Source organism: Triticum dicoccoides, chromosome 7B, assembly GCF_002162155.2.
Source record: "Triticum dicoccoides isolate Atlit2015 ecotype Zavitan chromosome 7B, WEW_v2.0, whole genome shotgun sequence".
NCBI classification, from domain to species: Eukaryota; Viridiplantae; Streptophyta; class Magnoliopsida; order Poales; family Poaceae; genus Triticum; species Triticum dicoccoides.
Window position 1 is genome coordinate 3,147,484 of NC_041393.1, and position 10,411 is coordinate 3,157,894.

At 40.6% G+C, this 10,411-nt stretch overlaps 1 protein-coding gene across 1 annotated transcript; it reads right to left on the minus strand.

Annotated features, from left to right (window-relative positions):
* Positions 1–1,015: 1,015 nt before the first annotated feature.
* LOC119338413 (probable apyrase 3) lies at positions 1,016–4,349 on the minus strand. Its single transcript, XM_037610723.1, has 9 exons — positions 4,108–4,349; positions 3,843–3,971; positions 3,589–3,645; positions 3,384–3,476; positions 3,076–3,281; positions 2,272–2,363; positions 1,921–2,135; positions 1,401–1,584; positions 1,016–1,326 (listed from the first exon to the last, which is right to left on the minus strand). The coding sequence occupies exons 1-9, from the start codon at positions 4,321–4,323 to the stop codon at positions 1,205–1,207; spliced, it is 1,314 nt and encodes a 437-aa protein (XP_037466620.1). The 5' UTR covers positions 4,324–4,349; the 3' UTR covers positions 1,016–1,204.
* Between the last annotated feature and the right edge of the window lie 6,062 nt (positions 4,350–10,411).

Consider the following 10,411-nt stretch of genomic DNA (forward strand, 5'->3'; position numbering starts at 1 on the left):
GAACAAAAAACAACACCCCCCAAGTTGCGAGTTGAGGGTCGACTTCTAACTAGGGCAACTACAAAACTACACCCTATCGAATTGTCAGTACATGGTTGTCTTGCAACTGGGGCGATTAGAAACTACATCCCTCGAGTTGCAAGTCAGGAGTGGACTTGCAAATGGGGTGAAACAAAACAACACCCTCCCGAGTTGCAGTCGAGGATAGACTTGCAACTGGGCCGACAGAAACCCCTAGTTGCGGGTCAAGGGTCTAATTGCAACTACTATGAAATAAGAACAAAAAACAACACCGTCCGAGTTGCGAGTCAAGGGTGGACTTGCAACTGGGACAACTACAAAACTACATCCCCCGAGTTGCGAGTACATGGTTGCCTTGCAACTGGGGCGATTAGAAACTAGGGCGACTGAGTTGGATGAGCAAGGCCGACAAGTAGTCACTAGACCCACGGCGTGACACGATACCCGTGCGAGAAAACAACTCTTGATCAAGATTTGCATGACATTTAAAGCGAAAAGATGGCTGAGTGAAAATTCATAAATAAAAAAAATAAAAAAAATAAATATAAATAAAAGACAAAAGATCATGAGTATAAAATACTTCATAATTTAAAACAAATAATGAAACAAAAAAAATAAAAACAAAAAAGTAAAACGACGAGGCAAGAATAAATGGATAGACATGACGCCTTGTTTCCACAGCACAAGCACGCGAATGGCTCAAAAGAAAAGACAACCAGCTCTAAAGACTACAGGAGACCGGCACACACAAAAAATAAATGGAAAAAATTCCACAATAGGAGCGGCCCAGGCAAAGCAAAGCTGGCAGCTATAACGCGAAGCGTACCAGGCAACAAAAAGTTGTTACGCACGCGTCTTAACAAACAAAAAGACACGAAGCTCCTAAAAAAACAAGAAACGAAGAAGCGAAGGCAAAAATCATGAATCTTAATATGCTATATCTAATGGCTAGAAAGTTAGATGTGAGATAGTTATTTCACATCTAGATGTGAAATAGCAAACTTGTATTTATTATTGACAGACTTTTGAGGTTTGGTTGTGTGCATCTTAATTATGCAAAGGCCAGTTGTTACTCGTAATGTTTTTTGTATCCGCTTGATGCTACATTTTGAGATAATAAAAACGCCCTTTATAAAAAACAATAATTGTAAGGGAAGTCAGGCGTATCATGGGGCATCTATTGTCAAGTGCCTTTTTTGGGTGCCACGGCCTCAATAGCTTCTCCGAGAGGCCACGCCGCTTCAATGAAGTACTCCCCATGCTTCACCTTCTCCACGAGTGTAATATTCTTGGTGGGCTCCAAACCTGCAAATAAATCTTTAAACAGTTTTTCTTCTAATATACTCATGTTTGTAGGTAGTAGTGGTAGAGAAACTCACCGAACCCATCGACGAGCAAGGAGTATTGATAGACGAGGTCCATGCAAACGTAGGGTACGTCACGGACCCTGGGGTACTTAACCTTCACTTCTTTCAAGCTCATTCTACATAACTTCTGGGCAACGGCTCTGAAAGCCGCTGGGGTGGATGTCCCGCTTGGAGCATCGCTGTCGATGAGGCCAACCTGTCAAGGACCGATGGAGATCGACATAGACAAGTTAAGATCTTGCAGCTGGACTACATATATGATATATCCAAATTAATTTTCCTAGCTAGCTAATTCAAGGGTCTTCAAGTAATTGAACCCTGCACTATTCCAAATAAATTGAATTCTAGTTTTGTCCTAAGTCAGCTTATTTAAGTTTGAGCGAGATAAAAAAATATGCAACTATCTACGACATTGAATATATATAGTATGAAAATGTATTTTGTGATAATTCTAACGAAAATAAGTGTTGATATATTCATCTATAGATGTAAGAAGAACAATATTTCAGTTAATTTAGAACGGAGGGAGTACCTGCGAGGCCATGTAGTAGAAGCTAGACGCGGCGTAGAGGTTGGCCTGGCCGAGGCCGCCCCCGCCGTTCCACACGCCGTCGAAGGTGCACTTCTTGGCTGGGCAGGGCGAGTCAAGTTTGAGTGCCTTCACTACATCACGTCTGCACTTCCAATATTGTGCACCTCCCGTTGACGCGGTAGCATTGTACTCCTCACCATTGTAGCTGTATTTGCCTTGGTGAACGAATGAAAAGACAAATAATATAGTACATCAATCAGTTATTGGGTTACTGGTTATCTCACATATATGGATGAATAGTAAGGCTACTTATACTGATCTATGACTATCGATCATATGTAGGCCACTTACCACTGAAGCCACGAAGCATGCAGTAGCTAAATGGTCCTTCCTTAGCCTTGAAGATCTCTACACGAGAAGCTAAGGCGCCGTAGCGTAAGTAGCTGCAAGCACAGAAAAAAGGCCTCCCTTGATCATTTTATAATTGATATACAATACAAAGTTGCTCATCATATGGCTTTAGAAATCAAAAAGCAATATGCCCCTCTTCTCATGAAATGGTTAGATGCCTTGTATTACTTTATCTTTCTTTTCACGTACCTAACTCTTGTACATGTTCTTCGCTTTTGCTTTTAGATAAAGAAAACAAAATAAAATGCAGTGGGGCTTTGTCCTACTGGAAAAGGCCCAAAAAAGTTGGTTACAAAGTTCATTCAGTACGACGAATGTTTCATTTGGGATGTACACCAACACCCCTTTTATTTTGTTTAGTTAAAGTGCATGGATAATATTGAGTAGTTTTCTCGTAAGATAGACTTTCAAATAATTAACCACAAAAGTAAGGCAGCACATGCAGGGTCTTGCCATATTGAACACTAGGTGATACTTTTGGAGAATGTTTTGCAATATATTTTAAAAAAACTGAAAATACAAAATGATTCGCTGTGTTTAATTATTATTGTATAGTTGTAAATATTTAATAAATATAAAATAACATAATAAACAAAAATTATCATGCATGTTTGCATGTTGAGGTGTCACATTTCTATGCATGGTTGCATGTTGAGAGAAATATATTAGTGGAAACTAGCTATTTAGGTATAGAAGTACTACATATAAACCAAAGCACATTCATGCATGAGAAGGCCATCAAACCTGTGAACATAAACGTTGTAATCTCTTCCCTTGAGATACTCTTTTGTAACATAAGGATCCTTGCCGTGAGGCACTCGTGGTGCGGCAGCAGCAGCGGCTGGAGAAATGGCATATGCCATTTGCACAGACCCACCTCCAAGATCAATCACACCTACCGTTTTCGAGTAGTCTCCTCCCAACTTATCCAGCAGGTAATTCAGAGCGACCTACAAGCACCTCATGCCATGCAAAAAGAGGTTAAAACAATAAAAATGTTGGTGTTTGTATGTGATACGAATTCATGCGGTGGTCGGTCGTGTGAATTGTACCCATAGGTAGGATCCTTCCTGAGATCCCTCGAGAACATTGATCCACTTGGGGTTGTACTGAAACTTGGTGTTAGTGTGGACAGCGCCCCTGACCTGGGCGTATCAATTCGAGAATCAATACTTAACTCGTGGTTACTATATATCCATGCGTCCTAGCTACATGCATGAGATAAAATATAAATCACAAGATCATTGAGGTAATTACCGCGTCAAGTATCTGCTTTGCTTGCTTATCTCCGATGAGCCTGAGTCCGGCCGTCGCCTGCACATTTAATTCAAGTCCTGAGCGATATATCTTGACGTGAAGTAATCTTTCAATCAGCGACGGTAAAAATCTGAGAATTCTACATTTCCACGAAACTAGAGATGATGAGATCCACATGAACTCAAGAATAAATTCTGCATATTTACCAGCCACCATAGAAATAGCAAAACCAGTACTAATTTTTGCATACGTACCCCAAGTTTGACGGGAGTCGTTTTCATAAGCCTCTGAGGCACGACGCTGTTGGCCTTTTGAAGCAGTGGTTGTATGGACTTGGTAGCCTCCTTGGGCCGTCCAGCGTACGAACTCAGACCAGGATTCACCTGCAACAGAAAAACAAAAAGACTAGCTGTGAAATGAAATGACGAAGATCAACTGCGTCACCCTTAATTACCACGCATGGGTTGTTCTTTTGATGGAGCATTTGCATAGAGCTATAGCCTATAGGCAACCAGGTACCTTGGCGAAGACCTCGATATCATCGCCGATCTTGACGAGATCCATCTGCTTGTCGAACCGGAAGACGTGCATACGCGTCCCCGTGCTACCGGCGTCCAAGATCACGGCGTACTTCCCCGGCGGCGGCGGCACCGCAGCTGCGCGCGCCTGGGCTATCTCTGCCGACGCGGCGAGGAGGGGGAGGAGAAGCGCCATGGTGGCCACCAGGTGAGCCATTGTTAACTACTGCAGTGCGTGCTGCCGGATGCCTGGCGAGTGCTCGAGTCGACGAGTCCACATGGGGCGCTAGGTTTTATATAGAGTATGAGATGGGATGGGACCCAGCTAGCAACTCGGAGTCCTTAAGTAAGTAGATTAACTGTCCTCATGCTGTTATTCCATATGGCAACGGCTCATCCTCATGCTGAGCTATCTTTTTTGCCATATGTCAACGGCTCCAAGCTCATTCCCGCAGTGGGTATATGAAATTAGGAAATCCTGATGGCCTAGTATACATTAGAAGAGTTGGGAACGCTTTGCTGCGCTTTTGGTGTTATTGGATTTTCATAATTTCTTTACTCCCTCTATTTCAAAATATTAGATGCATTAGTTTTTGAAAATCCAAACCTATTTAAGTTTGATTAAATTTGTAGAGAAATATATCAATAACGATAATATCAAACTGTGTAATTCCATTCATTATGAAATGAATTTTTCGTATTTTATTTATTTAGTATTGTGAAATGTTAAAGAAATTTGTCTTTTCAATAACCCTAATACACCTTATATTTTTGCGACCGGTGGATTATTTTCTTTGGCGAGTTGGAGAAATGATGGAGTGTGGTTTATTCTTATTTATAATACGGTGTAGAACTATAAATTTTGCCATATGGCAATGGCTCCGAGCTCATCCTATATATTTAAGAGAGTGATCCTGACTAACATATTTCTGTTAACATCTAAGCATGCCACGTCATCATACAGTTATAGATGGCATAAGGCCCACCTGCTATGCATATGAAATGCCTCACCACCACATACAATCATCATGAAAAAAGACCCACCACCACCTGCAACCATGCATTGGAAAATATTTTTATTCTATTACTCTACTTGTATTCCATAAATATTTTACAACTATATATAATCAAATAAAATAAGTCATATGCATTTTTCATTTTGGTCCATTGTTATTAATCTAAATATTTATAGTCTTCATAATCAAATTTTGTTGAAATATATCGCATCTGATCGGCAGTAACGCGCGTAGTATCATCTAGTTTTTGTAGTTGGTATGGGAAATGAGGATTTTTTTTTTGAAAAGGAGGTTGGAACCCTTGGCATATGCATCCAAGGATTCACACAAGCATATTTATCATACTAGTCAACAAAGTTGACAAAATAAATATATGAATCGACTCAAAGCTACCTTCCTGGCGACCTCTTATAGCTACACCTATAATCATGTTGAGTGCCCTGACCTCATCTCAACGCACACAATCTAATCCGGTGACCGCACCAAACTGCCCAGCGGTGAGCCGGGAGCACCAACAGGTCTAGCAGACCCTCAGTACGCACCACATACACACGCTCCAAAATTCGACGCTGCCGTCTTCCGCGCGCCCATCTTGGATCATTGATGCTGGTTTTTATATAGAGTATAGGAGAAACAGCCAGTCCTGCACTTCCAGCAAAAAAAAAGACAAAAAAGCCAGTCCTGCACAAAAAGCGTCTTCCGGTGGAAGATTCCACCGTTTCTGCTCCGGTGCTCCCCCCATGGGTTGAACGCGAGGGGGAGAAACACAAGGACGGCTGAGATGTGTCAAAAACGCTTCGTGAAGAGGGGCATGATCGTCTTTTTATGCCAGAGGAGAGCGCGCGTACAGCCCTGTAGAAGCCCGCACCGGCGTGCGTACAGCCCTGTACAAGCCCGCACCGGCCTGATTACTTTTGTGCACTGAGGGTATACATGTATTGTACGTGGGCGATTCGTTTTCCCTTGTCACGTGCTGCGGTCGTGGGCGTGGGCGGCGGCGGTCGTGGGCTAGCCACGCGGCCACGCGTCACATGAAAACTTCCAAAAACGTCACATCCTATAAAGAGGGAGGGGAACCACCACCGGCCGCATCCCCCCACCATTTACCCCCAAATCGGCTCAGTCCCTCTATCGTTGCCGCATCGTCTCCCCCTCGTCTCCATCGCCCTGCCACCGCACCTACTTGCTCAACCCCACCGCCTCCCTCTCTCCGGCGGGTTCTCCCAGGCTTCAATGGAGCAAGGTCATGGGGCTGCCGTCGCTGCGCACGGAGATGTGGTCGAGGGCGCGGAGACCGCCACAGATGCCGTCCAAGAAGTTGCCGCCTTTGGCGGTGCGGGAGATGCTGCACCCGCAGTCGCTGGATCGGTCCCTGCGGCGGCGGATCTGGTGGCGCAGGGGGTGGTGGGCTCGGACTCCGTCATGGCAGACCTGGTGGTGACGGCGTCTGGCGGCTCACTGGATGTAGGTGCGGAGGCGAGCGGAAGGCAGGTGGTGGATGTGGTAATGCTTCTCGTTCCCCTCTTTTCATACTTGTAGCAGATAAGCAGAAGATTTAGTAGATGGGGTTTTTATAGTAGATTTGTGATTGGTTGCGGCACCCCTTCTGCTTGTTAGGGTTTTTTGATTGAATGGTGAACCCCATTTCAGAGTTATGGTTTTTTCAAGTTGATTCGTGATTGAATGCTAGAGACATCATAATGAGAGTTAGTTAATTTATATTAGAATCTGGATTGCCGCATGTGCCCAGTTTATGTTCTGTGCTGTATATTTTGTTAGATTTGTTGTGCATATTCACTCAGTGGGCCACGACAGGGGCTGAGCAGCTACCCAGTGTATCTATTAAAGTTGATATTGTAGAAATGAGGTTTAAATCCTACTTTCTGTGACAGAAGTGTATCAATTAATTGTTAAAATGAACACAGTATGTTTAACTAGTGCGCAATTTTAAAATAGTTAGGAGCTTCACTTCATTATCTATAAACTCAAATTGTAGGTAGGTTTATTTTTGATCTGTAGGATTGCTGTAGTTATAAAGTAAACCATAAGTAGGTTTGGTAGACATGCAACTATGCCAGATGACCAAGTCATATTAAATTTATGTTGCCTATCTCCATGCATGTATGTCATATGAAATAGTTTCACACCTAACACCAAAAATTGCACAAATATTTCCTTTCCTGAAGCTCATGACATTACAATATACCATCCAATATACGGTTGAGAGAATAGGGCAGCTGATGCACCACTATGTACATTAGATGAGCCAGATGAAGTCAATGCAATTACTTGTTGTCAACCACAATGCGTCACTGATATAGTTTAATTTTAGGTCAAAGTATCATTTTAGGTTATTAGAAGCACATTGCAGATTGCTTGACCTTTGCATACTGTGTTATGTAGTTAGTAGTATAAATGAATTAATTACTTATTGGTCAAAGTATCATTTTAGGTCAATGAGGAAGGTGCTAGCAACAAGAGGAAGCTGGACATCGCTGGGTTCGACGACCCGTCTGATTCTGACGACGACTTGGAGGTAACCACAAGCTGTTTTATGTCTGTTTATTAATCTGTGTGAGACGTTCTTTGTTGATGATGCCCTATATGAATGCCTCTAAATTGGAATGTTATGTAGTTTATTCACTTCTATCATAAAGTTGTGTTGTTTGGTCATTAATTAGCTCTAAATGGCATATTTGTAGTCTTTGATCATGAAATCATATCTGAATGCTCATAAATGGAAATATTATGTTGTTTATCCATTGAATTATTCTAAAATGGAAAGTTTTGTTATACTTTCAATTAATTGCTCTGAAAGTTGTGATGTTTGTGCATTACTTAGCTGTAAATGGGATATGTGTGATGTTTTTTCATGAAACCATATATGAATGCATATAAATGAACTATTCAGTTATTTGTCCATTAAATTCTTCTTAATGGAACTATTTACTTGTTTGTGCACTAAGTAGCTGTAAATGGGATATTATGTTTGTTTGTTCATTACATTCCAGTAAATGGCAATTATCTGATGTTTGTGCATTACTTAGCTGTAAATGGGATATGTGTGATGTTTTTTCATGAAACCATATATGAATGCATATAAATGAACTATTCAGTTATTTGTCCATTAAATTCTTCTAAATGGAACTATTTAGTTGTTTGTGCATTAAGTAGCTATAAATGGGATATTATGTTTGTTTGTTCATTACATTCCAGTAAATGGCAATTATCTGATGTTTGTGCATTACTTAGCTGTAAATTGGATATGTGTGATGTTTTTTCATGAAACCATATATGAATGCATATAAAGGAACTATTCAGTTATTTGTCCATTAAATTCTTCTAAATGGAACTATTTAGTTGTTTGTGCATTAAGTAGCTGTAAATGGGATATTATGTTTGTTTGTTCATTACATTCCAGTAAATGGCAATTATCTGATGTTTGTTAATTACATTACTTGAGAAGTATGTATTTATGCAAATCTTTTGTATGTGCAGTACAACTCTAGAGATGAGGTGGAAGAGTGGAACCACAGGTCCTTCATTGAGCATGAAGCCAACAAGATCAGGGAGAAGGGGAAGGCGGCGTACTACAAGTGGGGCAAGTCTAGGTGCCCATACTGCACCACTAAGCCAATTCCCAAGGATGGGTTGTACGAGCACCTTATGGCACATGCACGCGGTTTAACCAGGAGTGGGAGCAACGTGAAGATCAGGGCAGAGCATGCAGCCCTCCTGAAGGCTATGGGTCCCATCTAGTCACCATCTGTGAAGCTGGTAGTGGAACTTATCATCGTTAGTATAGTTGATGATGTTTAACTTTTGCGCTCGTATGGTTCTGAACTGTGAATCTGGAAGGTGGAAGTGTTTGTGAACTGTTAAGTAGTATGGCCGACTCTTAATTATGGCAGAGACTTAATTATTCTAGTATGTCTCTGAAGTATATCAACTGTCTAGAAGCAGGTCAGCTATGCTTTGTTGCAGTGTCTATATTCTGATGCTACAATGATCACAGTAGGTGCTTCAATGTTGCTTCACTGATGAGACATGCCGCATACAGTGGACATGTGCTTGGTAATGGTGTGTGCAAAGAACCAGCCTTATCTACATAGGATAGATACTAAAAAACATTGACTTGAGGTTTTAATCAGTTAGCATGATCGAATCTTCCATTACAAATATATTATTAAATTTAGAAAATGCTGAAAATCATTTTTTGTCAATGTTCTTAAGTTAGCATGATTGAATATTCCACTTCAAATATAATATAAAAAATTGGAAAATGTTGACAATCCTTTATTGTCAATGTTCATAAGTTAGCATGATTGAATATTCCATTTCAAATATATTTTTAGAATTAGAAAATGTTGAAAATCCTTTTTTGTCAATGTCCATAAGTGAGCATGATTGAATATTCCATTTCTAATATATTTTTAAAATTAAAAAATTTTGAAATTTGTTTTTGTCAATGTTCATAAGTGAGCATGATTGAATAATCCATTTGAAATATATTATAAGAATTAGAAAATTTTGAAAATATTTTTTTGTCAATTCATAAGTTAGCAAGATTGAATCTTCCATTTGTGATATATTTTAAAAAGTGGAAATTTTGGAGGTGGTCGCTAAAATCACCGCCTTCTGGAGGGACCATTTGGTCTAGCTTACATGGTGATTTTTTGCACCACCTCCTACTCACACAAATTTTCTTTTAAATGGTGACCCACATGTGCCAAACATGGCTATGAAAGATAGATTTGGAAAAAATAAATTTTACAATGCCCCCTTGAGGTGTAGACCGATGTTTGGACCAGTAAGTCTATAGCGCAGTATAAATTCAAAAAAAAATATAAAATATAAAATCTTGGAAAGCTAGCTTTGTTTGTGGAAGAGGTCATGTTTGCAAGAGTTGAGGTGATTTGAAGGTGGTCGACAAAATCAACGCATTCCGGATGGGCCATTTGGTCTAACTTAAGCCAGTTTTTGAACATAGGTGATTTTTTCCACCACCTCCAAATCACCCAAATTTTCTTGTACATGGTGGCCCACATGTGCCAAACATGGCTATCAAATAAAATTTGGAAAAAGAATATTTTACAAGGCCCCCTTGAGTTATAGACCGATGTTTTGAGCAGCCAGTCTAGAGGGCAGTATCAATTCAAAAAAAATTAAAAAATATAAAACCTTGAAAACCTAGCCTAGTTTGTGCAATAGGTCATGTGTGCCAAAATAGAGGTGATTTGGAGGTGGTCGAAAATATCACCGCATTCCGGATGGGCCATTTGGTCTAAC

Bases quoted from the DNA above. Each gene is read 5' to 3' on its own strand.
- LOC119338413 (XM_037610723.1), bottom strand. From the start codon at position 4,323: ATGGCTCACCTGGTGGCCACCATGGCGCTTCTCCTCCCCCTCCTCGCC. The intron at 3,972-4,107 runs GTACCTGGTTGC...TTTCTGTTGCAG, and splicing joins ATATCGAGGTCTTCGCCAAG to GTGAATCCTGGTCTGAGTTC. The intron at 3,477-3,588 runs GTAATTACCTCA...TGATACGCCCAG, and splicing joins CAAAGCAGATACTTGACGCG to GTCAGGGGCGCTGTCCACAC.